Source organism: Zingiber officinale, chromosome 11A (genome assembly GCF_018446385.1).
Source record: "Zingiber officinale cultivar Zhangliang chromosome 11A, Zo_v1.1, whole genome shotgun sequence".
Taxonomy (NCBI): domain Eukaryota; kingdom Viridiplantae; phylum Streptophyta; class Magnoliopsida; order Zingiberales; family Zingiberaceae; genus Zingiber; species Zingiber officinale.
The window spans coordinates 96,850,810-96,878,742 of NC_056006.1; the positions used below are offsets into that span (position 1 = coordinate 96,850,810).

General features: G+C 38.1%; 5 protein-coding genes and 2 non-coding genes across 8 annotated transcripts; 1 reads left to right on the forward strand and 6 right to left on the reverse strand.

The window, feature by feature from the left end:
* Nucleotides 1-8,165: 8,165 nt before the first annotated feature.
* LOC122031675 (F-box protein SKIP8-like) lies at nucleotides 8,166-11,727 on the forward strand. The gene is made up of 2 exons (XM_042590772.1): nucleotides 8,166-8,590; nucleotides 11,526-11,727. The coding sequence occupies exons 1-2, from the start codon at nucleotides 8,267-8,269 to the stop codon at nucleotides 11,592-11,594; spliced, it is 393 nt and encodes a 130-aa protein (XP_042446706.1). The 5' UTR covers nucleotides 8,166-8,266; the 3' UTR covers nucleotides 11,595-11,727.
* Nucleotides 11,728-13,169: 1,442 nt separating this feature from the next.
* On the reverse strand, nucleotides 13,170-15,002 carry LOC122031674 (B2 protein-like). The gene is made up of 6 exons (XM_042590771.1): nucleotides 14,921-15,002; nucleotides 14,133-14,790; nucleotides 13,944-14,044; nucleotides 13,796-13,879; nucleotides 13,498-13,608; nucleotides 13,170-13,413 (listed from the first exon to the last, which is right to left on the reverse strand). Exons 2-6 carry the CDS (start codon nucleotides 14,779-14,781, stop codon nucleotides 13,372-13,374), a joined length of 987 nt encoding a protein of 328 aa, XP_042446705.1. The 5' UTR covers nucleotides 14,782-14,790; nucleotides 14,921-15,002; the 3' UTR covers nucleotides 13,170-13,371.
* A 1,753-nt stretch (nucleotides 15,003-16,755) lies between these two features.
* LOC122031656 (protein RKD3-like) lies at nucleotides 16,756-17,629 on the reverse strand. Its single transcript, XM_042590747.1, has 3 exons — nucleotides 17,565-17,629; nucleotides 17,032-17,488; nucleotides 16,756-16,947 (listed from the first exon to the last, which is right to left on the reverse strand). Exons 1-3 carry the CDS (start codon nucleotides 17,627-17,629, stop codon nucleotides 16,756-16,758), a joined length of 714 nt encoding a protein of 237 aa, XP_042446681.1.
* A 792-nt stretch (nucleotides 17,630-18,421) lies between these two features.
* On the reverse strand, nucleotides 18,422-21,885 carry LOC122032677. The gene is made up of 3 exons (XM_042591994.1): nucleotides 21,736-21,885; nucleotides 18,937-19,019; nucleotides 18,422-18,662 (listed from the first exon to the last, which is right to left on the reverse strand). The coding sequence occupies exons 1-3, from the start codon at nucleotides 21,815-21,817 to the stop codon at nucleotides 18,630-18,632; spliced, it is 198 nt and encodes a 65-aa protein (XP_042447928.1). The 5' UTR covers nucleotides 21,818-21,885; the 3' UTR covers nucleotides 18,422-18,629.
* A 332-nt stretch (nucleotides 21,886-22,217) lies between these two features.
* Nucleotides 22,218-26,222, reverse strand: LOC122032059. Of its 2 annotated transcripts, none has more exons than XM_042591311.1 (3): nucleotides 25,996-26,222; nucleotides 24,110-25,016; nucleotides 22,218-22,868 (listed from the first exon to the last, which is right to left on the reverse strand). In XM_042591311.1, the coding sequence occupies exons 2-3, from the start codon at nucleotides 24,973-24,975 to the stop codon at nucleotides 22,415-22,417; spliced, it is 1,320 nt and encodes a 439-aa protein (XP_042447245.1). In that variant the 5' UTR covers nucleotides 24,976-25,016; nucleotides 25,996-26,222; the 3' UTR covers nucleotides 22,218-22,414. The 2 variants fall into 2 exon arrangements, with proteins under 2 accessions (XP_042447245.1, XP_042447244.1); XM_042591310.1 differs by having other exon boundaries at nucleotides 22,218-22,871; nucleotides 25,996-26,219.
* A 1,119-nt stretch (nucleotides 26,223-27,341) lies between these two features.
* Nucleotides 27,342-27,415, reverse strand: TRNAI-AAU. Its single transcript has one exon. It is a non-coding gene; the product is annotated as a tRNA-Ile (tRNA).
* A 66-nt stretch (nucleotides 27,416-27,481) lies between these two features.
* Nucleotides 27,482-27,555, reverse strand: TRNAI-AAU. The gene has a single exon. It is a non-coding gene; the product is annotated as a tRNA-Ile (tRNA).
* Between the last annotated feature and the right edge of the window lie 378 nt (nucleotides 27,556-27,933).

The following is a 27,933-nucleotide window of genomic DNA, read 5'->3' on the forward strand; positions in this document are numbered from 1 at the left end:
CTATACTTGACACTGTCAATTGCTTGGTGAATACGCTCTATATCATCCATTAGAATTTCCTCACTCTGCTTTGAAGCATTAAGTAATTAAAGCTACTAATCCTGTTATCTTATCCTTAGACTCTTGATGCAAATTCAGCAAGTCAGTCTCATATAGTTTTATTTTTGATTTGGCTTCTAGAAGATTCCATTCAAGTTTAGCTTTATCTGAACGCAAGACAGATTTTTTCTAGGTCATCGTGGTTTGAGGACTTATAGGGCATCCAAGTATTTCTTATATGTAGCATAAAAGAAAATTTTCTTGTACAAATGTTGCTAAGTAGTGAATAAGTAGTAAATTTATTTTTTAAGTATTTTTTTTTCTTTCTCTTTCAAAAAATATTGTGCTAAAAAGGGATTACCAATAACAAAATGTGGTCAGGACTTGGATGACAAGGTTGGAGTTGTATATATTGTTTTGCTTACAAATAATTGAGACATGAAAGGTTGAAGGTATTTAGTGAATTTTGCTCGTATTAGGCTGAAGGTATTTAGATTTCCTATGTATTTTTAATGTGGGACTTTATTTGCAATCTTATAATCTCAACCATTATTAAGCTCCTGTTAAAATTGCTAAAGTGTCAACTGTATATGAAATTACTTTTCTTCAGCGCGGATCCTCTGGACCCAAATTCTCTGGTCCACCCCTCGACCACAAATCTCATATAAAAGCTCATTCATGTGCAAAATGCATGCACGTAGAAACGCGACTCACGCAGAAACGCGACTCGCGCAGAAAACGCAGATTTGGCAGAGCAGAGCCCTAACCTCTCGCGATCCTCCACCTCGGCAATCCGCTGACGACGAAAACCCACCTCTCTGTGGACTCCCTAACCTTTCGTGCTCCTCCTGTAACTGCGAACTCCCTAACCTCTCGCGACTCCTCCGAGGCCCCGCCGGCGACGACCCAGTTCTCCAACTCCTACCAAGGCCCCGCCCTGCCCTCAACCCTCGACGGGCCAAGCTTTGCCATCGTTAGGGCTGATTTCAACTGTTAGTTCTAGCAAGTTTGAGCTTTCCTTTACATCTAATGATTCCTTTCTATTTAAAAGTTTGAGCTCCAAATTTATAATTTTAGTTTGTAACTAAAACTCTCTGTCTTTCCCTTCCTTTATAACTTTATTTTATTTGATGTTGAATTTGTTGATTTTAATTCCCCAACATGCAAGCTCACTGTTGATTCATCTATTGATGTGAGCAAGTTTAAGCTTTTTTTCTCATGTAATGATTTTTTATCTACCTTAACGAATTCCCCATCCAACAAAGTAGTTAAAGGTTCACACTAGAATGTCATTAACAAGTAGCTATCAGGTTCAAGATTTTGTATAAGAATTCCCTATTCATAGAGTCTTTATGGTTCTCCATATAGGAATATACGACAACATACTTCTCACTTCCAGTTGATATATTCCCAATATCTTTTGAAAATTATATTTTCGTCGAATTTATTTCATTTGTAAGTTGCTAACTGAGTTTAAGAATTTATATAATTTAGATTTGCTACCCAATGTGACATTGAAGTCTTTGTTTAATGATTTTTCACTGGATCCTCCTTTAATCACAATGCTAGTACTTATGGTAAAACCTTTTGAAAAACCTTTATGCATGTCAGCATTTTCTTCATTGACAATCAAACAAATACTTTGACTTTTGAAGATGATTTCATTTCAAATTCATCCAGTTATTTTTCTTGGTAAAGGATGATTCAAATAAAGGTAATTTAGTCAAAAGGTTCATATCCAAATAAATAAGTTGTTAGTTGTTAGATGAGATACTTAGATATGAAAATCGAGCATGAGATAGCTTGAAGCAATAAGTTTATGTTTTACTTATTGTTTATTATCAAAATGAGATAATTTATGTGGTACTTATTGTTGATTTATACAGTAACACAAAATAGCTTATTTCCTATTTTTAAATTTACTTAGCATATAATCTATGAGCATTAAAAAATGTTTGAATCTAAGTAATTATCTTCTACTTAATAGGTTGGTATTTTATGACATCATCGAGTTACAGTTCCATCGATAATACAAAATTTGAACATGTACCATGCAGGGACTGCGGACTAAGAACATTGGTATGTATTTCTAGATCGACCAAAAATCTCGAAAGGAGGTATTATGGATATGGGCAATATAGCTGGCAAAAGTGGGTGGTGGCCGATACTTTGTCTAATGAAGACAGCAGTGTAATATGTCGTGAAAGGTTAGGAAGAATAGAGTCAAGGGTTGGAAGTGAATCCATTGCTTCTCGTGGGCATAATCTAGGAAATTGGAATGTACTATCAGTGGTTTGAATATTAGTTATAGTAAATTTGACTCTTTTGGTCGTATATCTTATTACTTTGTTAGTTCAGTTTTATTAATTAGTGTCGAGTAATGTTGTTGTTGTAATATGACAGATTAAATGTTTGTAAGAACCAGCTGAAGGCTAATTGGTTTATTAGTTTAGGTGGTTAATTAGTGTTGACTAATGTTAGTATTGTAATGTGATAGGATAATTAGTTTTTTGTTAAGATGGATGATACGGAACATGTTATATAATAGTTTGAATATTTTGTAATGATTTATTTTGTGTTGTTCTTCTTTCGGGACTTAATTTTCATCTCTGATACTTCTTCAGTCGAGTAAGAATGTGAAATTATATTGAAAGAAATGTGAAATTATATGATAGTATTACGTGCTATGTTAAATTTAAGCAAGAATAGTTATTATCTCCCTTCACGATAAATGTCACATTTGGTAGCAATTAGTGTTGAGTAATGACACATTTAACATGGTTAAATATCTATCAGACATTTAATGCCAATGCAGCTGATGATAGTGGTTGTACAAGTGGTTAACCAAGATTGAGGTACACATATGAATCAATATTATTGAAAAATAATGAATGAAAAAAAATCAAACAAATGGTTAATTAAAAAATGATAATCTCAGTTAGCCTCATTGACTACTCTGGGGTGACCGGCCAAGCTCCACAGAATTTTCCCACCGGTCACTAAGGTAAATCGGGAAGCGCATGCAGTGGTCAGCCAGAAGCCCAACATCATTTAGTTACGCCCCCTAATTGGAGGAAAAAATTCTACAAATACGTCGTAGCTGGGTCAGAACCGCGGGTGCCTGGGTAACAACCTGGATATCCTACCGCGGCACCATACCCCGGCGACAAACAAATGGTTAACTAAGCTCCAAGAAAAGGTTATTATTATCTACACTACAATACATTCATTGATGATACTCACAACATTCATTGTTGATACAAAACACTAAAAAATAATATTCATTAGTAATAATTCCCCAGTAGCCCATTGCATCACTCCAGCAAACTCAAAATATTCACAACAAAATTACATCAGAACTCCACAATAACATACAAATGAAACTTAACATAGAATCACTTGTTGTGGACAATGGAGGGGCCAGATTCTTCATATTCAGCTTTAGAAATTGGTCAGCCCTTCATCGTCTGCAACAACCAGACAAAGCATGAGAAAGTTTAAAAAAAATGAAAATATTATAATTAAATGCACAAATGTATTAAAAAAAGTGTCCAACGGTGAGAAAATCCTAATAGTTTTCCCCACTAGTAACATGATATCAGAATTTGGTTCATTGTATTCTAATAGTTGAATCCACCAGAGCTTCCTTGGTAGTTCTTAAGGATCTTCAGATTTTTCTTCTCCTACTACGAGATTTGGAGTCGGGTTGGAGATCTATATATATAAGTGATGTCTCTCAGAACTATAATGAGCTTGACAATCTTTTCTAAATGTTACAAGAATATACTAAGATAATCATTCCTACAGTTGATTCTTAACATCTGTACGGATATCTTCTAGAATATTTCTAATGTTAAAGTCATGTCGAATTAAGGTCAATGAAGACTCAAACTCATCTTTTGACCCTATAGCAAATCGACCTACTGTAGCAATTCAGTCGCCACCTAGCAGATCTTATGGCAAACTTTGATATTTAATAAAAAAAAATCAAGCTTGAACACCTGTTCAAACGAGCATTAGATAGTAAATCTTCTAGAAAATCTCTTTCGACAAATAAAAATACTCCATTGTTTGAGAACTAAGCAGTTTAGTTCTTTCAAGGGCTTAAGTTGGCCCTCCTCTGTTCTTTCTCACTTGTCTTTATAGTTGTAGTATAGACTTGGTCTTTTACTCTACCACCAATTTCTAATAAATAAGAACTGTTATCGATTAATCTCTACATCCAGGTGAAAAAAAACAAATCATCTATACACAATAACAATTACTCATAAGCCAAGAAACAACAAGCTAGCAACCCACCAATCAACTCAATATAAATAGTTCTTCTTTCAATATAACAGACTTGTAGCTATAGCCTGAAGAAAAGTATTGATTGAGATAATATGAAAGAAAATGACCTAAAAGACTACATCTGAAATTACACAAATGGCTAGAAAAAGACTACTTCTGAAATTACACAAAGATTGTGAACTTCTATGAAAAATAAATACCTGAGAAAATTGTGATGCCAATAATGGTGGAAATTGAGTCTCAGTCATACTGAAACTACCAACAAAACTACCAATTATTGGCAGATAATTTATAGGCTAAAACAAGAAAATAACATACAGTCTTAGATAGTTATAACATAAATTATCTTAGATTAACATAAGTAAAACAAATACCAACTTGATGATTGATCTGATCACATTGTATGCTGGTCATGCTGGAAATAGTTTGATCTATACCTTGTGTTATAAAAAAAATAGAATGATTTAAGTTGTTCAAATTTAACAACAAATAATATCAAATAAATAGAAATTTGGAAATTATGGAGTAAAAACCATTATAATCGTTGAAACTTGGTTTGTTTTCCTCGTAGCTTTTCTTTTCCTTGAAATCTTCTCTAACTCACCTTCAACCTCTTATCTGACACTGTTTTCTTCTTCTTTTTAATCCCTTTCATTCCAGTAGAGTTCTCTTCAACATAATCAAATTTTCTGGATTCTTGGCTCACTTTTGATTGTTGACATTTGATTCATTACCTTGTAATTTATCATCCACCATCTTACACAAGCTCAACATAGCATCTTTAACAAACTGGTAAGTGTCATCCCTTTCCGCTGCCTTGGCAACCAATTGAACATTCAACCCACACAACTCTTTGTATCGCATGTTTTGAATTAATTTTTTATCTAAACTAGCATTGTTGGTCATTGAATCATTAACTCCAAAATATTAAATTTTTGCTTTTCTTGACCACCTTTTCAATACATACTCTTCATGATATTTTTCCATGTAAATATTTTCAGAATATGAGAACACAAAATTTCAACAAATTCATATTTTCTACAGTTTCACTATATGATGGTTTCTCTTTTTGTGAGGAGTAACTTTATATTTTGTTAATGTATCAACATTCTCACAAATTTCAAGACTAGAATAATGAGATAAGCACTACTCCTGTTGAAAACACTTGTAAGCCTCAGGAGTATAAATTTCACTAGCATGCTTTAAATCTCAATTGGAAATATTAAATATGGAATAGTTGTATTTGATTTAAAATCAGCTTTTAATTCCTCATATCGATGATCATCAAGGAGTCTTTGAAAGTGATTGAAGAAGTCTAAAAACTTGTGTTTATAAGTGACATACTTTTTCACAGTAATATTCATGCCCTCACTTCTTTGGGTTGTAGTTATATTCGCGCAAAACATTTATGGCCCATATACTAAACCCCATTTTTCCTTGATGTTGTACATGTGCCTCGACCAATCATTGTTTTCAAGTGCATACTTGGCTAACATCATGTTCCATGCTGAAATAAATTCTTCCTCTTCAACAAAATAATATATACATGAGGCAAAATCTTTAGCAAAGTCTCTAAACTGAGAAAAAACTCCATTTAAATGTATGATGACATTTTAATAAATATGTCAAATGCACAAATGATTATGTGTTTCAGGCTATCTGGAAGCTAACGCATTTGCCATTACTGCATCTTGATCGGTAAGAATAGTAGTTGATTTTTTCTCACCCATAGCTGTAGTTAATGTATCAAATACCCACCCAAAAGTCAAACTGGTTTCATTATATAATAAAACGGCACCAAAAAGTATGGATTATCTATGATAATTAACACCTACAAACAATGCAATTGGCCAACCTTCATTGTTCTTTCCGTAGGTTGTGTCAAAATAAATAACATCTCCAAAATTAGCATAATCAGCTCTCATCTTAGCATCAGACAAAAAAATATTGGTAATCAAATCATCTTCATCAACTTGGATAGCATAAAAAAAATTAGAATCATCGAACTGCATTTTCTATAGATACTCCAATACATCCCTTGTATCCTCAACTCTCATATTTATTGTTCTTTTTGATCACAAGTAGTTTTTGTAATCCTCAGGAATAAATCATACATTCTCCCTCCCGCCTACTTGCCTCACCATAAGATCATAAGATGCTTTTGGAGGGATTCCCACATCACTTGCCATCTCAATCTATATCGATGCAGAAGAAGATATATTCTATGACTTCTATAGAGGTGTGTTTTGTTTGGACTTGAGAAATAATGATTATGCTCTTTAACAAATTGCACTATAGTAAACTAAATCTCATTTGTCTTTTCCTCTTTTACCTTGGGCACAATAATAAAAAACCCTATCAAGTAATTTACCTAATTCATCCTTATGGATTCTACCTCTCCTTACGCTAAATCTAACCTTTTTAGCATATGTCAAATAAAATTGGTATGCATCTTCTTTTGTATCAAATTCCAATCCCATTTGTGATATATCTAAATTTGTTTCAATGTTCAATCTCGTACAATCAAACAAACAAAGCAAGATGGCTAAAAACTAAAAAGGAAAATTCGATATACTGAAACTCAATACATTTCCAATATGATTCTTATTACCTTCATCAATAACATCAAAGTCACCTTCTCGACTATCTCCATTTCCTTCAAAATTCAAACGATAACAACTTATAGATTCACTCTCCATGATAATTACTTTGATCATACAAAAAAAAAAACAAATATAGGGCTAAAAAAACAGCCACAAAAGAAGCATCTAAAAACAACAATTTTATATCAAATTATTGGATGTCCAACTTCTCTTTAGTTATTAAATGCTCCAGATCCTCTCAAGAACAATAACTAACTAAGAACCACAGTAATATTTTTTTTTAATTTGTACACAATTGAAACTGTTATTGCATTCACATGATTACCATGTTTATGTGTCATGGACATGAAGAACTATAGAAAATATTTTATACAACAAAGTCATATCAATTATCAGGAGTCGGAGGCTTGGGTTGCAAAATGCGCAGCATGCGTCAAAGAAGGAAACTCCGAGTAGCACATGCGAGTTGCAAAGCGAGTAGCACACGGATCCTCTGGAAACTCCGAGCATCATTGGTCCAGAGGTCACGGAGGGGTGAAGCTCTGAGCTGATCGAAACACACAACACACATCAAATCAAATGAGAAAGGTCCGATGCCCGCGGGAGGTCGCTGGAGGTCTCCGGAGGTCAAAACTCACGAGAGGTTGCGAACCCTAGAGGCCGTTGGGGGCGATGGAGGCTGTAGTGGTTTTTCGCCGCCGGCGAATCACGGAGGTGGAGGATCGCGAGAGGTTAGGGCTCCACGCTGCCAACTCTGTGTTTTCTACGTGAGTCGCACTTCTACGTGCACGCGTTTTGCACGTTAACGAGCTTTTATATGAAATTTATGTTCCAAGGGTGGACCAAAAAAATATGGATCCAGAGGATCCACACTAATTTTTCTTGAAAAGATAGCCTCTCTAATCATGTAACTATATTATATTTTGCTGGACTTATGTAAATTAATAGAGAAATCTTTTTTTCAATGTGAATGGCTATCATTATGGTATAAATTAGACGGTTTCATAATTCTTACTGCTTTCTTAAATCAAATATATTTTATGCTTATGTTCGCCGGAGAAAACATTGGCGCAGAAGATGGCACCAGCTAAGGCCTCCTGACCGTTCAAGATTCTGTGAAGGACACGTGGAGAGTGGATCCATCAATCGCTCCGGCACATTTATGCAAAAATAATGAGAAAAATGAAGGTCTCTTTTTTTTTTTATATTTTTCTTGGTTTGATTTATGGATAATTGGCGAGGCCTGCGCGCGTCCTTTCTTCCTTCGAACCTCGATCGATCGATTGCGAGCTGGTAATCTAGGGTTTGATGTCGCTCGCTTCGATTCCTTTGGCATGTGCTGTGGATGGACGATTCCTACCTCTACTCACTTCGTTCCTTTGTGGTCGCCTCCGGAGCCGCTATTCTTTGCCGCATCTGCTCCTTTTGGGCCTTACGATCGAACCCCAGAGGGGTCTTCCAGGTTCTGCCAAGCGGGAGACATTGGCGGTGGGGATTGCAACGGCCACTGCGGTGACGGAAATCAGTTGGTGCCGGAGAGAACTACGCGTGCACTCGACTACCTCGACTACACTAGCCTTTGCCGCCTATCCATGACTAACTCCTCGATGAGAAGTGCTGCGAACGACGACGGCGCCTGGAAAGCCCTGTACCACAAGGTATGACCTTTCTCGTTTTTGATTGACATGGGCAGTTGTTTCGGTTCATTTTTGGTAGCTTGTTACTTGACTGATTAATGATTGTTGCTACGTTTGATTTTTCATGATGATTATTTGGAGGATGCTTCAGTGTTTATGAGTTTAGATTCCGAACTGATTCAAATACAAAATAAAAATAAAAAATGAGAAAACAAGAAAGGGGGAAATTGAATCGCTTTGGATGATGCTTTGAACATGCTTCATTCAATAGATAGTTCGAGATCTTGACTGTAAGCTTTACTTTATGTCCCCTATATCTCTGGTCTATAAACACGATAAAAACTGTGTACCTGGGTATGCTCCAACTTTGGGATCAACTATGTGGATGTTTTTCAACTGGTGAACTCCCGTAACAGTGTAATCACTTTTCAAAGTTGATATGTTTAATTATCTTTCGTGACTAGAATACTGCTTTTGCCAAGTTTTTTTTTTTTTTTTTTTTTTCTTTTGCCTCACCTCATTTATATCTGATTGATTTTTTTTATTTCTATCTCTATTCCCCCCTTATCTGAGGAATCATCTTCACTGAGATTATTGCAAAGAATCTAGGTAAGTTTCTAAGTTTTTTATACCTTTTTTGCTTAATTATGCTATTAGTGTCACCATTATTCTGTAAAAGATGGTCAATATCTCATGTTTCTTTCATTGTGTATTCCACATTTGTAATCATGTGCATTACCAAATTTGTAATCATGTAGGTTGATAATGTCTCCAGAATTAGAATGTGTAATTAGAGAAGGTCACTTATATAATGTACAAAAGTAAGAACACAAACTTCATAATACAAAATTGATTTAGATACAATTAGGGAAATTGTTTAAGTAAGAAATTTTTGTCTTGAAACCAACTAGATGATATTGATTTAGATATCATTAATAGTTATATTGGCTATTACAAGTGGACCCAGAAATGACGTGGAAGTCAAAGTTAAGGTAAGGTGAGTCAAGGGGAGGTGGCAATCAGCAGGTCACTCTCAACAGGAATTGCTCGTCGTCCAGCGCTAAGGCCTTTAGTATAAGAACGACCGGTCTAAAGGTCGGTCAAACCTAGGGGACCTAGTGCTCCATTTCTATGCTAAGACATCTATTATATGTCCGATCAACCAATATTCTATCGAGTTTAAGGGATGGTCAAGCTACTATGAATCCGGTCAGTAACAAAGCCAGTTAGGTTTACACAGCTTAGCACTCCTGTCTCCTATAAATGCAGAGGGCAATTCTCATTGTAAACTTGGTCGGACTTCTGGATCTCAGGTTATCATCTCATGGGTGAACCTCCTAATGTATGGACGAACGGATGTCTCGAGATTCAGCTCCCCATTCCTCAAGGAAAGTATCCCAACATATGGTCGGCCGACCTTAGAACATACCGAACCCCTAGGGGACTTGACTCCATATTGCTTCAATGTCAAAGCTCCAGCATTACACAATATATAGTCGCAGGATCGAGAGGCTAGGCAACCCTACGATGCGGGGTACTCTGCCAATGTATAACCGGTCGACTAAATATCTGGCCGGAATAATATCTTTAAGGGACAGCATTGTCAGAGAATCACACCAACCTGTTAGAGAGTAACAACTATTCGTCAAATAATATTCGTCTATCATAATAGATGAATTCAATGAAACCTTCTTCGGAGGTCATTATACATCTTCCATCAGTCGACGAAATATTTTCTTAACCGCCTTATTAATGGCGTAAGTTACAAAAGAGGTGTACATGTGTAACGGAAGATTCTTCGGACGGTGACGGTGCATTTCCCAAGCTGTACATCTTCCTTTACTTGATTCTCTGCCACCTCATGATGACGGAGTTTATGAGAAATGGTATATAAAGGGGGTTTCTCTTCGTTGGTGAGGTACGCTCTACACGCTTGACATATTATTACACATCATTCCTTATTATGCTTACTCAATTTTACCGTAGTCCTTATCCACTTTTCGCCCAGTCATCTACTGACTTGAATGTCGAAGGGCCTACGTTAGGGATCCCTTCCCTAGTTTTTGGCCTAACATTCTGTTGGCTCGTTTGAGTGTGCTCAGAGAGAAGAAAGGCACTCGAAGCTCTTTTCCTGCTCCAGCTCATCATCTTTTTCTCCCGTGCAAAGTCTTCTTCCGGTCAATAGCATCGCCATCTGTCTAGCGTGTCATCTCCTCTGGTTTCAGACAAGGGCGGAGCCAAGTTATGGCTTACCCGGGCTGTAGCCCGGAGGCCGACGACGACAAATTTCGAATTTACAATGGAAAACAAATGAAAAGCACAAGAGAAAGAGGAATTAGCCCAAAGTGACGACGTCGTAATCGGCGGCCATTGCTCACAACTTGGAATCAGCCCGGGTAGATCACCCGAGCTGGCTCTGCCATTGGTTTCAGATAGGATGAAATAGGATAAAGAATTGGATGGCTGACATGGAGAGAAGTGTTTGGGCTTTTGTGATTCTATTATGCTTCTAGATTAAATGAAAAATTCTATACGATTGTGATATGACTCATCATACTTCCTGGATCATAGCATTTTGCAATTAGGATGTATCCGGTATAAAAAATAATAATAACATTAATGTAAATATGCTAAATTGGACATATGAAATTATTAGACATGAATAAAATTGAAAAATACTATTGCCTTTGAGCAATTCTGTGTAGCTCCAATAGTTAATTAAAGTTATTTTCCCGCCCATAGAAAACAAGAAAATAAGTGTTAACTATAGTTTTTTAAGACTCTTGACCCTTACACATTTAGATTCAATCAATTAATGTGTTTGGAAATATCATTATTTAAAGTAGAGATTCAATAGACATAGTGATCCTCAAATAGTTGGGACTTGTAGTATGTTATTATTATGGTTATTGCTAGCAGCATTTTATGGTCGGCAGTGTCATGTTCTACACAACAGGTACAATGCTGTTCTTCAGAGTTGGGCATTGATATTCAATTGGGACCGAGGTGGTGTTCAGGAGATTGATCTCCAATTACGCGATGTCCGAGCCCTTGTCGACAACGCGGCATGGGTTACAATGGACTCCTATGTTGGTTCGGGCAGGGGATCATTCCACGTGACTAATATTTTCGAGTTTCACCATGGCCGATGGCTTCAGCACCACAGTTCCTTTGTAAGTCCATTACTTTTGCAGAGCATAACCTTCTTTTCATTTTGTTTTAATCCATCTGTGTTTTATTTGAAACTTGCGTGCGATTGTAAATTCTTCTCGTGACTTTCAAATTTCATCTTCTGTTCCTGGCTTGCATCATTGTTAGAATCTTTTGGTATTAGACAAAAATCAATTATAATGGTTACAGCGATGTCGTGATGCAGAACTAGGTGCACTGTCCTTCTCACTGATATGGCGGGATCCACACGGCAATTGCTGGCCTTTCGCGCCCTCCTCGTCTTGCCCACAACGAAATGCATTCCGAGATTATTTGTGAGTTCCTTTGGTTACGTTCTTCTGTTTTTCTATTTCATCTTAAATACAGATAAAATCTGTCACTCGGATCAATCTTCTTCCAAATTGCTTTAAACATAAACATCTCCATGACAGTTATATATATATATAATACAATCCAACTCTAATCAGGCTTAATTACCAGGAAGATATAGGACACAACTATCTTGAACACAAGATCACACAAGAAGAAAAAAACACTACTAATTCTTAAAACATTCATAAAATTACCTAATTAAACATTTTCATCACCCTGATTGCTTACTGCTGCTGCGCCGCGTACCTCCTCATCCTCTCGATCATCGCCCCGGTGTTCGCCTGCTCCTTCAGAATCTCCGCCCACTGCTCCGATTTGATCGCCACCCGCACCCGCCACACCCCCTTCTCCGGCGACTGCAGCACCTCCAGCTTCTTAAAACCCCCCTCCTCCTCCCACCCGTTGCCTCCTCTCGCTCCGCCTTTCATGATGTCCCTCACTCGCTTGGGCGACTCCACCACTCCTCTTCCTCCGCCTTCGAAGCCGGCTCCGGCGGAGGAGCAGCTCAAGGACCCGTCCTTCGCCGAGCAGTTGCCCATGCTGATCGACCTCTACCTCAGGCCTTGTGTCATGCGTTGGGAGTGGTACTTAAGGAGGCACTGGCATGGAATGGAATCAGCGTAGAAACCATACTTAATGACCTGTCAAACCTCCATCTCACGCAGATTGAAACTGGAATTAATCGGTAGGGATCAAAGTGACAAATTTGTGGGGGCAAAGCTTCCATTATTCTCTGTCCGAAATAAGTGCCTTCACGCATCACGCAAACACTCCCTTTATTAACATGTACGCAGTGCCCACAGTCTGCACACACCTTCTTTAATTGCAGGTGAAAGCTGAACAGGAGACGTCGGATGAAACTCATGCCGTGTCTGTGCATGGGTGCAGTAAAACAATTATGACATTTGTATTAAGCAATGGAACGAGTTCATGTCCCAGATCAATCAAAGAGATGAAGAATGACATTGCATAATGTCATGGGCTGTCAGAGCAGAGCTTCTGCACCCTGTCCCCAACTCTATAAGTGAAAAAGGATCATCTGCGAACTGCTCATGGATTTGCAGAATTATGAAGCATCGATCACTGATATTATACAAAGTAAAAAAGGTAAATACACTAGTTCATACTAATTCAACCTCAATATCTTTCACCATACACATCAATGAATGTCTCAGTGATATTTATAACCCCAACATCTTATTCTATACTGCTAAGAGGGGGAAGCACACAGTATATATTATGCATTCATGTTGAAAAACTCAAGCGTTGTTCTCTGCAAAGACATCGAGCAGCTTCAGTGCCTGAACAGTACACAAAATGATATAAGAACATGACTAGTGACTACCATAATTTTAATGCTTAAACAAACATGATTGAAACTCTACCTCTTCGACATTAAGCTCCAACCGGAACTTGGGGCCATCATAGTGGTGGAGGATTGGCCTGAAAGCATCTTCTTCCAGAGGGTCACAGATTTTTCTGGTCACCACCTTCACCTAATCAGGGATTCATTACTGAACATGTCAGATGAGACATTTCAACCACCCAGAGAAAGTTGCAGGCTCAACTCATTTGATTGTTATGAAAATTATTATATTAATTGATCTGTTAGTTTGGACTTTTGCAACTTTTGAAGGTTTTATTCTAAGACAAACTTTTTCTGTAGAGAGTATCATTTGAAACCTGGGAAGGGAAACGGGACTCTCCAGGACATTTCTTGTCCTCCCAAGCTGTTGGATCGATGTTGCTTCCTCCAAAACTAGCTGCCTGCGCAGTTGGATTAGATGTGAGAAAGCTCATATAATTTGCATAATTTGATGTGAGAAAGCACCTCAAAAATTCCATAAAGCTGATGGGTGGAGTAATTGTAGAGGAAGAGAGGCAGCCCCGGTTTGATTGCTCGAACAGAATCCCTGTACCTCGACGGCAAGCCTATCGATCACAGAAATAATGAAAGTTTGATCAGGAGAAGGCGATCGATCGCAATTTTAATAAGGTCGAACCGAATTGATCTCCCTACCAAACAGCTGGCGCTGGAGGTTTTCCGGCATGGTTTCGTTGTTACAGACGAAAATGTAACCGCCGATGGCCTCGTTCCTCGGCAGCGCCTCCGCCGGCGGTAGGGACTTGAAGCGCTTCTCCGCCGCTCCGATATCGTTACTGTTGTTGCTGTTACTGTAATTTCCGTTGCCGTTAGAGTTCTTCTTCTTCTTTCCCACGCTGATCACGTCGTTACTGTTCTTTCTGCTACTGGCGGCGATGGTGGTGAGGTTCACCGGCTTGCCGACGGCCTTGTTGAAGTAGTTGTTATTGACCTCCCCTCCTGCTCCTCCATACTTGTAGTTAGCACCGACGCTCTTGCTGTAGTTATTACAGTTAATTACGTCCTTGCCGGCTTCGACGGAGTTGGTAGTGTTCTTGTGGCGGTCGTCGACGGTGTTGTAGCGACTTCCGTGGGTGGTGTAGCTGTTGAAGGCGAGCTTCTGGTTGGTGTAGGTCATGGTCCACGGGTCGGCGGCGGCGGCGGTAGCCGAGAGGATGGAGGCGTCGGACCATATGGAGTCTCCGAGGGAGAGGCCGGAGAAGGCGGCGGTGTGGAGGCGTAACTGGTCACTGAACTGCCGGAACGAATTGGTGTCGTCTCTGCCGTCTCTGTTCTGGCGCTCCATCCGCTCGCTCTGTTAAATTTCGTGCTGAATTATCAGTACTGATCGATGGACATGGATTTGCAGTAGATAGATCGATGTATTATATATAACAAATGAGTATATGGAGGAAGGGGGAAGGGAAGAGCGAGGAAGGTGAGACCTGCTTAATGGCGAAAGTGGGAAAGCGTGCGAAGACGACAAAGGAGAAGAGAAACAGGGCAGAAGAAGACTCGTTACAAGTCAAAGAGAATTAGTTGGGGAGAAATTAATTTAATTAATTAATTAATTTAATTAATTAATCACGAGTCATAAATCCAGCTAGCCTCACTAAGGTTGCAGCTCGGATCCTCTGGACCCTTTTTTACGTTCCAAGAAATGGTCCTTTAATCTGGGTTGGTGGAGATGAATAGTTCCACCTATTTTATGAATGGGGATCATTCATTTCACCAATCCATACTTAAGGGACCATCCCCTGGATTACAAAAAACGGTCCAGAGGATTTGCCCTCCTGAGGATAATAGGTACAAGTTCATCATTCATCCTATCTAAAAGTGAAAAGGTGGAAAATTAGGATGTGGCGGCTTCACTAACTATAAACTATGCTCTGTTCTTTAAAAAAACAAATAATGTCAGTGCTGAGTTAGGAAAGAGTCTTGGTATTGGGTTTTCGATGTTCAAATTAGTCATCGGAACTATAGAAGAAATGGAGTAATAGTAGAACTAGTGTAAACAGTAATCACACGTACTTCTACCGGTGATGGACTCCCCTTTATATAGAGCTCTAATGGGCGATGCACACGTTTCTCGAGGCGTGGACACGTTCTCCAATATATCCTATGAAAGGATTTGTCAGGAAATTACCTCTGATATTATATCTTAACAGGGCATACATATTCCTGACAAGCCAGTAGAAGCTTCCGTCGTGCGATCCGCCTGTCGATCATGACTCGTGTCAGTGGCACTATCTCCCAAAAGGATGCCAGGAGATACTATAGTAGTTTCGTTGTTTAGCCAAACAGGGTAGCCGCTCGGCCGGGACTTCATTCCGTTCATGGCCAGACTCCGTTGCTTACCCGAGCGAAGTAACCGCTCGGCTGAGAATCCTCCGCCCTATTGATATCAGTAGCTCTTTCCTATGGTGACTATAGTAACATGGTGGCAAAAAAAGGCGAATATGTTAGCCCTAGCGCCCTCGCCAACCCGTCCCAGGGTCAACACGGAGGAGGTAAATCACGGTCAGCTACTAGCCTTTGGAATAGTGACTAACACATAAAGAAGATATTTACCTCAGCTTTGTCGAGATTTGAACCCCAGACCTCATGATGGTAACACCTCATGTGACCTATCCGAGGAGACACAGTGACTATAGTAACATGGTGGTAAAAGATGAATACGCTTGCCCCGAGCACCCCCGTCAACCCATCCCAAGGTCAACACGGAGGAGGTAAATTACGAGTAAATACTAACCTTTGAAATAATGACTGACACATAAAAGAGACATTTACCTTGACTTTATCGAATTAAATCTCAGACCACATGATGATAAGATGATTATAGTAACATGCACCATAGCACCCGGATCATCCTATCCTAATCACACATCTAATGGTGGTGTCTAAATAAGTGGCGGAAACTTTACGAGAGATAATTTTGTCTGTTAATATAATTGGAAGTGCTTACTTGTTAGGTATGGGCTGGCTTGACTTCGACACTCGTTTTATATATATATATATATAATTCAATTAATTAGATTTGAGGCTTGCTCTTCAATTTCAGTTTAGGGTTTAGTCTCCATTATGAAGAGATCACGAGAGGCCCACGCTGTGGACAAAGAAAACGACGAGGCGACCATACAGATACAGATACAGATGCATTGCACCTAACCCTGTTCTTCAATATATAAATTAATTAATTAATTAAAATTATCACACTCCTTTTCGCAATCAATTCTCCTTTAAATCAAATCATCGACATGAACAATGAACAATTGTGGGCTTAATTTAAAGGGTGGGCGATGAGCCTTCTCTTCTTGTAATTGGCCTTGAAGCAGGCCTGCCTCAGTCTTTTTGTTCGTTCGTTGAGTTCCATTTCTGGGTTCTCCACCATCAGCTTCCTCTGCTGCTGCAACCTCTCCAATTCTCGGCCCACACTTGTCCCTTCGATGTTCATGGACGACCTTCCCAACTCCTACAAACCGGACACATGCAATTTCGTCTCTCTTGTGAATATAAATCAATATACTTGAATTTAATTCAGAAGATATTGTATTGCCTGAACGTTGATGATGAGCGAGTCTAAGCTTTTCATCTTCCTGTGCGGCCACCGGGCGATCCCCAGCTCCCTGCACCGCTTCTTCAGCAGCGTCAGGCCCACCTTCATCTCCTTGGCCGCCTTCGTTATCGGCATGCTGAAGTATTCGCTCATCTCCTCCATTCCCATCTCGCTCAACCTCGACGTCGACGTCCGCTCGCTGCTGCAGTTTTGAGCTCGCTTCTGCACGACGACGGCGACTCCTCCCGCGCCCTCCTCCTTTGGGTCGCTTTGGTTAAGAGGAAGAACAACTGTATCGGAAATGATACTTTCGACTGCACAATCGTAATAATTGAGCCACGAAAGCGTATCGAGATCGAGGTTATCGTCGAGGAATTGGAGGCTGAACGGGTGCCGATCGTCGATCGTACCACCATATTGAGTGACAGAGGCTTCAGGGAGGGGAAGCAGAGTGTCCCTGCATTATGAATTATGGAAACAGAGGAACTCAAATCAATTCATAATGTTCAGAATCATGTGCGATAGTTACATACCAGGAGGAGGTAGACCAGTCTGGTTGATCGAGCAGCAGAATGTCTTTCGAGAGATCGAACTCCATGGAGAAGAAAGGATTGGATACATTATACTAAATCCTTGTTTGAATAAAGAGATATATAGCGGCTGTGCATTGCATGCAGTGGAGGAGTATAATGATTAATGATAAAATAGCAAATTAAACTGACGAGAACGTGTGATCGGTGGCGGCATGCGGCAGGGCGGCGAATTATGATTGCTGTTATCGGCACTCTTATTGGGTTATCGACTTCAACGTAATGAATCAGGCATAAATGCATGCACTAGTAATGGATCCTTACGTTAGTTTCCAAGAGATTAAAGAGATCTCATTCAGTATTTCTTCTCCCAAAAAACAGAAATCTCATAATAATTATTAATCCCGGGAAAGAAAGAACGCCTTATGGGGACAGAATCTTTTACGGCGGATATCTGATGGATAGGAAACGATAATGAAACTAGATTTATCTAATAGATCGAGCATTTGAGTAGATTTTGGATTTTGTTTGGTTTTTTCCTATGAGAAATGATAAGTCTTTCCAAGGAGTTTCCCAAGTGCTTTCCATTACGGCAAAAAGGTTGATTCCAAAGAAGGTTTGCCTAATACAAATATATATGCCATATTAACAGCGGCATGAAACTGTCTCAGTTCATTCAAACAAAAATGTAATTCAGTAAGTTGGTTTTTGACGAATATGTGATTGCTCATCAAAAAGTGAGGCTGATTTGATATTGATGCTTCGGTCATTACGCTATGACTAGGGATATAAATCCTCAATCAGATAAGGAATTTTTTTTCACTATCTGAATGCTCAATCAAATATAATTAATCTGAATGTATAAAAGATTCAAAACTCGAATAGATCATGAAACTTGGTCAACGTTATTCAGTTTATTAGAACAGAACCATTTCACCGATGTTGAAAAAAAAAACAAGAAACAGATGATCTAGGTTACATCACATCATTCATAAGATAAAACAACGCATCACGTCTGGAAATGATCTCCATGCGAACAAGGGGGGGAAAATTGGAAAATGCACATTATTATATTTTCTTCCCCGTGATACCGGCAACCACCTGCAGACATCAGAATAACCAAGATAAGAAGACTACAAAACTCACAAGTCATAGGCCACTTCACTAATAATGGAAGAGAGCCCACTTCAGATGTCAAAATATCCATGAATTTTCTTATTAGAATGTTCATAAAAAAAATGTACTTGAGTCTCAAAAACACAAAAAAGGTATCTCAATTTAAGATGATCAGATTATAGATGTGATGGAATAAAAATAAGAAAAAAGATGATCAAATTCTAGCTGTAATAGAAAAAAGAAAACAATATATACATACGTCATCAAGAGCAGGCTGCTCGACTGGTTCCGCCATCTCAAAGGAATCCAAGATCGGCCTAACTACAGCTGGAAGGAAGAGACCTGGAGTAGAAAAGGACAAAGGTTTAAAAAAAGGTTCTGACAGTACTAGCAATCACTGCAATGATACCTGTATACAAATAATCAATAAACATCCATTATTTTTTCATTTATATTTGAAGCAAGAATAAATAGATACGGAAGGCGAAACCTAGTTTACTCGGCCATTACAATGTGTGAAATTGAACTTAAATTTATTTTTGTTGCTACATAGCAGTCACGTCATATAGATGTTTACTTAATCATGAGAGACTTGTGATGGGGTGTGATGGACGTAAAGATGATGTAACAATGAAGAAAACTGACTAATGATGAATCAGTCAGGGGGATGGAATCTTAACTAGCTTCAGCTTGGTATTTGCAATTTACAACAATTGACAGGCAGAAGTTTTTTTTTTAATAAAAGCAGCCATAAGTAAAAAAAATTGTGCTGATTATAGAATTCCTGCTTGATGTTGTTAAGGACATCATTAAGTATAAAAGGTCAAAAAAGGTCCTGTTCAACTTTAATTAAGCTCAATTCACAAATGATTCATTTAGTCTACACCACAAATATAGGGGGTCTTGTGGGCATGAGACCCCCATATCTTGGGAGACGAATCCGTTCCAGTGAGAGTTAATAATGTTGCAAATATTAAACTAAACAGTTAACAAAAGAAAGCAGCACCAGCCCATTTTGAGATCTTAAAACAAAATAATAATGTTCACAATAAAGAACTTAGAGACAGGAAAAATTATTACATTAAAAAACAGAATTTCCCTGGAATAATTTGTTTCCTTATCTACATTTAACAATATACCATATGAAAAATACCAACTCCATGCAATCATGAACTTGCAACTAGTTCAACTAACACTTCAAAATTAATATCCTAGAATCAGCATTAGTATAGTGTGACACAGTAGAATATCTCCAAGAAATTATAATGACCGCTACAAACCATCAGAATGTACAATGAATTAAGATGTATGTTGCATTGAAATGATAACAGATAAGAAAAACCATCATTTGCATTTTTCAAGGCCAAAACTGTATTACAAATTGCAATTTTCAAGAACTCATTGAATTAGACGCCAAAGGAACCTTTCTTACATCTCTCAGAAAGGACCAGCAAAAAGGATGAGCACACCTATTTTAGATAGATTAACATGTTTTGTTATTACATGCGAATTTGTCAATGGTGTACCAAGGTGGAGTGTTATTCATAACTATTCACTTGTTTAACCTCACTTCTTATATACCTTTGTAAATGCAAGTGTGCGAGAAAGTATAGAGCATAGTCTAAAAAAGCAACCAACTAGATCTGAATCAACTGATTTGGACCGAGACAAATAAGTCTGATAGCATTTCTTGAAGTATCTCATGTAGAGGTTGATTGAAGAATAAAGATGAGTATCATTTCTTTGTCAAGGATTAACTCTCTTAGTAATGAGATGATGAAACTGAAAATTGGACTAGTTGGAGTCTTGGAGACCAAGTGAAGTCTGGTAGATAATTGCACAGCAAGTGTGATTTATTGGAAAAAAAACAGGTTGGAGTTGGCAAAGGAAAAAAAAAAAGCCATGTTGGCAATGCAGAAAAGTAAGGCCAATAAATCTGAATGACAGGACAACAAAGATGAATATTGGTAATATCCAAAAAGTAACAAATAAGTTCAGTTAAAAAGCAATGTTAGTTCAGGATGGATGACAGGTTAGTGCTTCACACCCCGAGCACTTGATGACATTTACTTCTAGAAATTAAGGTCATAATCGTTTTGGCCTTGCGAGTTATATTCACTTGCACTTAGATATACAGTATTGATATTTGTACTACCATATACAAATATGTATGCACTAGGATCGGTTGATGGTCATGTTCTATGTAAACAATTCGACACAGTGAGGTTTTTAATTTCCCTCATGTTTTCCATTGAATTCTGAGATAATCCCATAAATCTTGGTGTTCTTACACTCACTTCATGTAATAGGAAGGTGATATGCATAGCAAAGACATCTATACATGTTTGATTGGTTATCTTCCTAGTCCACATTCATTGGCGTCTAAAGATGCTAATATGGTTATTTCAGGCTTTAAAGGTGTCAGCATCGAAATTTTGCCCAATTCTTCTTCCTTTTTTTTTTTTTTTTCTGAGAACGCTAAAAACAGGACGTATACAGTGCAAAATCATTTTCATTAAACAGTATCACAAATAGATCAGACGTGAACAAGATCCAACACTGTTAAATGTGTCAAGTTACACGACTATAAATAGAAAAGGAAAATAATAGAGCAACATTTTTTTTAAAAAAAACATGGAGATAATAACATGACAAAAATCATTTTTATGCTATAGGTTTATTGGATAGAGCTCACAAATCATGTCGACAAGATGATGTCCTCTATCCTATAAGATCTAACTTGTAGTGGTTCTCCAAATTTTATACCTGTCCATTCAAAGATCATCCGAAAATCATAGATTAAAAAAAATTATGTTTGAACTTTTCAGCGACCCTTGGTCAACAATCGCAGGCACATCGATCACCCATCCGTTAAATCAGAACTCCACTATACATGAACACAGATAAACAAAGAAAGAAATGATCGCATGAACATACAAAACTCCGCCTAGACCTAATCATAGAGAGCAACCAAATCGTCATACAGAAATATGATTAGGGTTTCAGTGAAGATGGGGGAAAAGGGATGAGAAAACGATCGCGAAAGAAACGTCATTACCAAGGCCACCGAAGAAGAGGGAGGTGGCGATGATTGGCTCCTTGGCCACAAAAATCCTCAGTCTCTCCATCATCCGCGACATCTTCTCTTTCGCCCTCGATTGCTCGCCTCCCCTCGAAAGGTTTGCATCTGTACAGCCAATCTTGAGGTTAGAAAGGGTCATTACATGGGCCGAACAGTTAACTCGACGACAACCCAATTAGTTGGGCCCTTAAATGGGCCTGCACATTCTCTGGCTTTTGTTCAGTGTATGAGCCTGAAACCTAGTAATACGATCGGTTAGAGACGATACGGCTTACATAATTTTGTTAATTAATTTACAACTAGATAATTTTATTAATGAAGCATTCTAAAAAGTAAGCTATTTTGCATACAAATTACTACTAATTAAATTAGTAAATGAGTAAATCACTCATTTATATATTCCAATTCCATGAAATAGTTTAACTTGTATCGCATAGAGAAATGTAAAGCCATAAAGCTCAATCAAAGCCACCGTATCTGTGCAGAATAATTTCATCTAGACAAGTCTCAATGTAATTTTTTATGTACAGCAGAAACCATGTACATTGAAAGATGAACTCCGAGAACATGAACCAGCTTCGGAAGCCCAACTTTTTCATTAGGCCACAAAATGTGCCCAACATACAATCACCTGTTTGCAAGGATGATAGCAATTCTATACTGGGGGAAACAAGCAACCAATCGTCCAGCCGAGCAGCAATCCTGCACCGGCCAGACCCAATCCGACAGCAAGTGCAAGTGCAAGTTTGCAGATTTTACACTGCTTTTTCCTCCCTTCTCTGTGTTTCCCTTTCAGTGGAAGTTGAGGCAGTACTGGGAAGTTTGGAACACTGGTGGAAATCGGATGGTCCTTGAGTTGCCGCTGGAGAAAAAGATTCTGCCACTGCAACATTTGTAGCCACTGTCTATATGCGAAAAGGTGGGACGCTTGTCTGAACAAAAGCTTGATTATATGTTCCTTTTCATCATGAGCTTTCTGGGCCTCCATTTCTGCTTTCCTAGCTCGGGTCTGGGAATGGCGAAGCGCATCCAGCAGATTGGATCTTGAAAGGTCATTCTTGAATGTCTGATCAGTAGGAGGTTTCCTTTTAAGATGACCTTGTGCCTGACTACTGAACAAGAAAGTCGGATCAAAAAAATTTCAGAATGTAAGTATTGAACAAAAGAAATTGCATCTAACAAGGGGTTTGTAAATTGAAATGAGAGGGATTAGGAATGAGCATGCAACGTTGAAGAGACTTGTAGGGGTGACTAGAGAGCTCATAAAACAACTGCATAAAACCAGAAAGGCTGAAAAGGAAACACTATAGGGTCGAAGAACCATTAGAATAATAGCATAGGCCAAAAGGGAGCACATTGTGGTGGACTGGAACAACTAAATGAGTATATCCTCGATAAAAATGGAAAAGAAATATAAACGGTGAAAGAAATGCAATGGATACTGATAATGTTATTATTACAACCATCTACTGATACAGGAATAAGAACAATCAATTGTTCCCAACTAGAGGGCATTAACCAGATGTACCAGGGCCAATCATTGAGCTGGAGCATCTCTTACTCTTTGTCCTTGACTAATCTTTAGCCTACTTATCTACGTTCTAGCCATACCAAGGTTGATTGACTCACAAGTCACTATGCACACTATATAAATTATACTCTAGGACATGGAAGCAGATGACATGAAGATGCTTGCAAGAGCTGCTTCAAGAGAGGTTGAAAAGGTTTAAGAATCTATCAAATATTTTGTCATCCAGAAACCACTAAATCACATTGAAGAGTAGGTAAGAAGTATTTTCTTGATGATCAATGTAAGGACAAATTTTTTAATTGGGAAAACAGAACTGCAAAATATATGAATTGAACTAAGCTTGTTTATGACCCTTTCTAGAGTATGCAATGACAGCAACTTAACAACATCAGCAACATGAACAAGGACCTTGGAGTCTTCTTTAGATCATTTGACGTTGCAAGTCTCAGATGGCTGCAGAATTCCTAAAATTCCTACAAGCCCTTGAGAAATTTATTGCCTACTTGCTAGGAAATCTTTAATTGCTGGAGTGCAGCATCTTGGAGTACCATCTCTATTTAGCTATAACTTCTCCTTGACATTCCCTATCTAATAACACTCTCTTTAAATTGTAAATGATAACTGAAAACTACTACTACGGAGTTTAGAAACAATCAATTACTATAGTTGGTTCACATGTGAATATGACATACAACCATCAGTAATTCATGCACACGATAAATGGTGGCTAAATTCATGGTTAGTGGGAATAGAAAAATAAGACCAAGCAAAATCAGCAGAAAATATTATAGACAGTACAAAAACTGAATAGAGTCTTGCCTGTACAACTTCTCTGATTGGTGCAACATGTTTACCCCGGAATAAAAGAACTTGTCATCAAAACCACATGAAGAAGTATTATCTGAATACTCATTGGCACCGCATATACCTGCATCTAGCTTTCCCATCGGGACATGAACTGTCTGGCTAGGTTTAGGAAGATCACAATTTTCAATATGCTGCGATGATTTTTGGGAAACCAACAAAGACAACTCATCTTTGTCTGCAATACGCCACCATGGCTCAGACTTGGTAGTCCCAGACCATGGTGATTCAAGATCTAAAGAAGTTTTCTCTGGTCTTTTCAGGGAAAAGGGATCAGCTGTCTGACTCAGAAGTTCCTCTTTATGAAGGCAACCTTCAGTGGCTCTCTTTATCTTTAGCGAGTGTTCTGAATAGCTTTTTGTATTCATCTCTTTGACCTTTCTTTCAGCATCCTGTGTCATGAAAACTGATGAGACTATCTCAGGAGACTTCAGAAAAGAGTCTTCCTTTGTAGCAACAAAGTTACTAGAGTCATTTGGCAAAGAATCCCCATTTGTGAGTACAGCATCCATGTCACTTTTGACCTCATCCTCTAAAGAGCTCAGTTGCTTGCAAATAAAATCCTTATGATATCCTAAGTTTGGTTGCATCTGAAGCCACCATTTTGTTTCAGGTGACAGAATAGAATTCATGGAATTTCTGTTAGGTATGATATTGGGAATAAAATAATCTTGTACAGTTGTTGTACTTCCACTTCCTGAATCATTTTGTGGGGTAGACGATGGGCAACAAGCAAGTTTTGGAGCTCGCTTTGCATCTTCCTGTACAAGGCATCGGTTTGCAGCACGCTGCCAAGCGGTCCTTACTTCTGCAGCTGCCATGAATTTCTAGTTCTCTCAAACCATTGTGTATAAATTTTAATCTGCCAGAAGAAAATGAGTCAACATCATCTCCACATTTATAAGAATAAAGAAAATAGAATCAATCAATCAAAAGCAATGCCATCAAAAGAAGTAATGCATAGAAAAGTGTACTCTACACCTGATGTTGAAGTCATCATACAAGAAAAGTTTGGATAAAAGAAAATAACTTAGTTATGCAAAGAAAACTAAAACTTGAAGGGGTGTTGTATGAATGAAAAGAAGAGTCTTAGATATATTTTTCCAGCATCAACTTTGTTTCGTTATAATTACTTGGAAGATTTAATAAAATCTACAGTCAAACCTTACCCAAACCAATTGCAATACCATAATCTTCTATGAGTATTTAAATAGAAGGCATACAAGTTCGGATCAATTTTATAGAGTATAGACTGCAGATGATTGCAAGGAAGATTTTAATCTACCTAGGTCTCATCCCAGATAATGCCAAAGTCTTAGAAAGAGCAGTCTAGTTGGGACAATTGATTAAGTTAAGAGACGCATGCTGTCTTATACTAGATAAACTCCAGCCAAGTACCAAAACCTCGATTGAACTTTAGGCTGGTCAGTTTTTAATCAACCCATCGTGCGTTCAATCCAAACGTCATAACTATTGGACTCAGTAGGAATTCAATTTTCAAGTGTGAAAGGCAACAATGGATGCTCTCTAATTTTAAGTATTGAATGCATTTAAACTTAGAACATATATATTCCCTCAACAAATTTCGGCAAGAATCAACAGACAACAGTGAGGAAAACTCACAAATCTCATCAACACCCCGGATCAAACAATCAATGAGCAAAAGAGTAAAAGTAGGCGACAATTTAAACAAACAGAGCAATCTTCGAGGCCAGATCTAGAAAGCAAAAACCAATTTTTACCCACTCTAACCAAGAGCACAGCAGTAAAATCTTATCAATTTCTCATTTCCAAGGACAAAACACTAAAAGGTGGAAGAAAAGCGACGGGCGAGATTATACCGCATGAAGCTCTGGCGATCCGGGATCAGAGACGCCCTCACCGCGATCGAAGAACGGAGATGGCTCCGACGAAAGCAGCAGAAGGAAGAGGGACGAAGGAAGGGAAAAAGATTGAGATCGCGATTGATTTGCTCCGTTCCTCCACTTTATTCATCGCAAGTTTCCCCCCAAATTAATAATAATCTCAGAAATTACTTCCGAAAAGCAGCGAGTGTTTAATAATTAAATGCTTCGCCTGTTTTATTTTATTTTATTTTATCCTTTTTCTCGACTAAAATATCTCTCTTATCCGGGAACGGCTCCCTCCAGCGGGCCCCGCGGGGGTGGCCAATGCAGGTGTCGCAACGTTGGATAAATCGTGAATACATTCGGTACGCGTTTGATCGACACCCATCGAATACCTGGTGACCGGGAAGAGGAAGTGGAAGCGGATGAGAACGAAGAGCGTTGACGTGGATCCGTCGTATCGGTGAAAATAAAGGATAAGAAACAAAATTCATTTTGGCCCCGAGAGTTTAGAAAATTGCAGTTTCGATCTTGAGTACAAATTCAACCGACCTCAACTTGCGTGTACAATAGACTGTTGGAGCTCAATCATTATATATGGACAAAACAAAAACTTAAAAAGAGTCAGAAGCTTGCAAAGGACTACTCATTGTCATCCCAATTCGACCCAGCTCTGTTCGGAAATAAAGTGGATCTCTGGGTCAGTCATCGTAGTAATCATGGACAGATCTCTTTACCCAACAAAGACACAAGATGATTTTTAAAAGTACAGGGGTCCAAATGTAAAATCCACTAAACTTCGTAGATATAAAGCGTATAGAGAATCTCATGCATTTTTCTTAGATTCCTTAATTGCCGAAAGCATACATTTACAGATTTTATATGGGTCTAGAGCCATGCTCATCTCAATTGTCTTATTATGTAATTTATATATTTAAATGAGTTGTGCTTTGGATCGTACCATGGAATTGGTTCAAAAAGAATTGGCATCGGAGAAAGAAAGAAAAAAAAATCAAAATGATTCAAAAAGGTTTTCTAAGAAACAAAATTTTACCTTTCTTTTTTTAAATGTATTGAAATAAATGCTCACATGAGTTTTTTTTTACCAATTATGTATTTAAAAAGTCATTTAAAATAAATCACTTCATTATGAGGGGAAAAAATATTCCACATCATCTATATTAAACAGAAACAAAGTGGGCCTCGGCATGAGAAGGTCTATCCATAAAGCGAATAGGCCATTCGGACATGTTAATGGGCTGGCCCAAGAATATATTAGTAGACTACATATCGAAAAAAATATATATAATTTGGTCAGCAGCAAAAAAAAAAAAGAGAAGTGGCCCATGCAGGTTTCGAACCTGCGACCTTCGCGTTATTAGCACGACGCTCTAACCAACTGAGCTAATAGGCCGATGCAATTGATTGTTAAACATAGTAATAAATATTATTTTAAATTCAACTATTCGGAAAAATAACCTGGCCCATGCAGGTTTCGAACCTGCGACCTTCGCGTTATTAGCACGACGCTCTAACCAACTGAGCTAATAGGCCAGTGTGATAACTGAGTTTGCAAATGGTTTATATTCTAAATACTTTTGTGTAAAAGCAACAACCCAGTAATTGTGGTACGCATTGGGTGAAATATGGGTGTTTGTTGGTTTAAATTAAAATCACGTTAATAGTATTTGATAAATTTATATTTATAATATTTTAACTTTGTTTAACTTCTTTGTATGCCAACTTAAAATTCTAAAATTGAGCTCGATGGCCTTATAATTAGGAATTCTTCTTTGCCAAATTTCTTCGCATCCAAGTATTATTTTCTAGGATTTTATTATTTACTTGAAATTAATTTATCAATTTTTGTTATATCTGAACTTAATAAGTTTTTCGTGTTAAGTCAAATTAAGCCACAGGCTCCATTTTTAG

Excerpts from the sequence above, each read along its gene's own strand:
- LOC122031675 (XM_042590772.1), top strand. The coding sequence starts at position 8,267 with ATGTGCTGTGGATGGACGATTCCTACCTCTACTCACTTCGTTCCTTTG. Across the intron at positions 8,591-11,525 it reads GGAAAGCCCTGTACCACAAG|GTACAATGCTGTTCTTCAGA; the intron begins GTATGACCTTTC and ends TCTACACAACAG.
- LOC122031674 (XM_042590771.1), bottom strand. The coding sequence starts at position 14,781 with ATGGAGCGCCAGAACAGAGACGGCAGAGACGACACCAATTCGTTCCGG. Across the intron at positions 13,609-13,795 it reads AGTCCCGTTTCCCTTCCCAG|GTGAAGGTGGTGACCAGAAA; the intron begins GTTTCAAATGAT and ends ATCCCTGATTAG. Across the intron at positions 13,414-13,497 it reads TGGAGCTTAATGTCGAAGAG|GCACTGAAGCTGCTCGATGT; the intron begins GTAGAGTTTCAA and ends TGTACTGTTCAG.
- LOC122031656 (XM_042590747.1), bottom strand. The coding sequence starts at position 17,629 with ATGGAGTTCGATCTCTCGAAAGACATTCTGCTGCTCGATCAACCAGAC. Across the intron at positions 17,489-17,564 it reads GACTGGTCTACCTCCTCCTG|GGACACTCTGCTTCCCCTCC; the intron begins GTATGTAACTAT and ends TTCATAATGCAG. Across the intron at positions 16,948-17,031 it reads CGCTCATCATCAACGTTCAG|GAGTTGGGAAGGTCGTCCAT; the intron begins GCAATACAATAT and ends TCCGGTTTGTAG.
- LOC122032677 (XM_042591994.1), bottom strand. The coding sequence starts at position 21,817 with ATGTCGCGGATGATGGAGAGACTGAGGATTTTTGTGGCCAAGGAGCCA. Across the intron at positions 19,020-21,735 it reads CCTCTTCTTCGGTGGCCTTG|GTCTCTTCCTTCCAGCTGTA; the intron begins GTAATGACGTTT and ends TTTCTACTCCAG. Across the intron at positions 18,663-18,936 it reads AGCAGCCTGCTCTTGATGAC|GTGGTTGCCGGTATCACGGG; the intron begins GTATGTATATAT and ends TGATGTCTGCAG.
- LOC122032059 (XM_042591310.1), bottom strand. The coding sequence starts at position 24,975 with ATGGCAGCTGCAGAAGTAAGGACCGCTTGGCAGCGTGCTGCAAACCGA. Across the intron at positions 22,872-24,109 it reads CAATCAGAGAAGTTGTACAG|TAGTCAGGCACAAGGTCATC; the intron begins GCAAGACTCTAT and ends TTTCTTGTTCAG.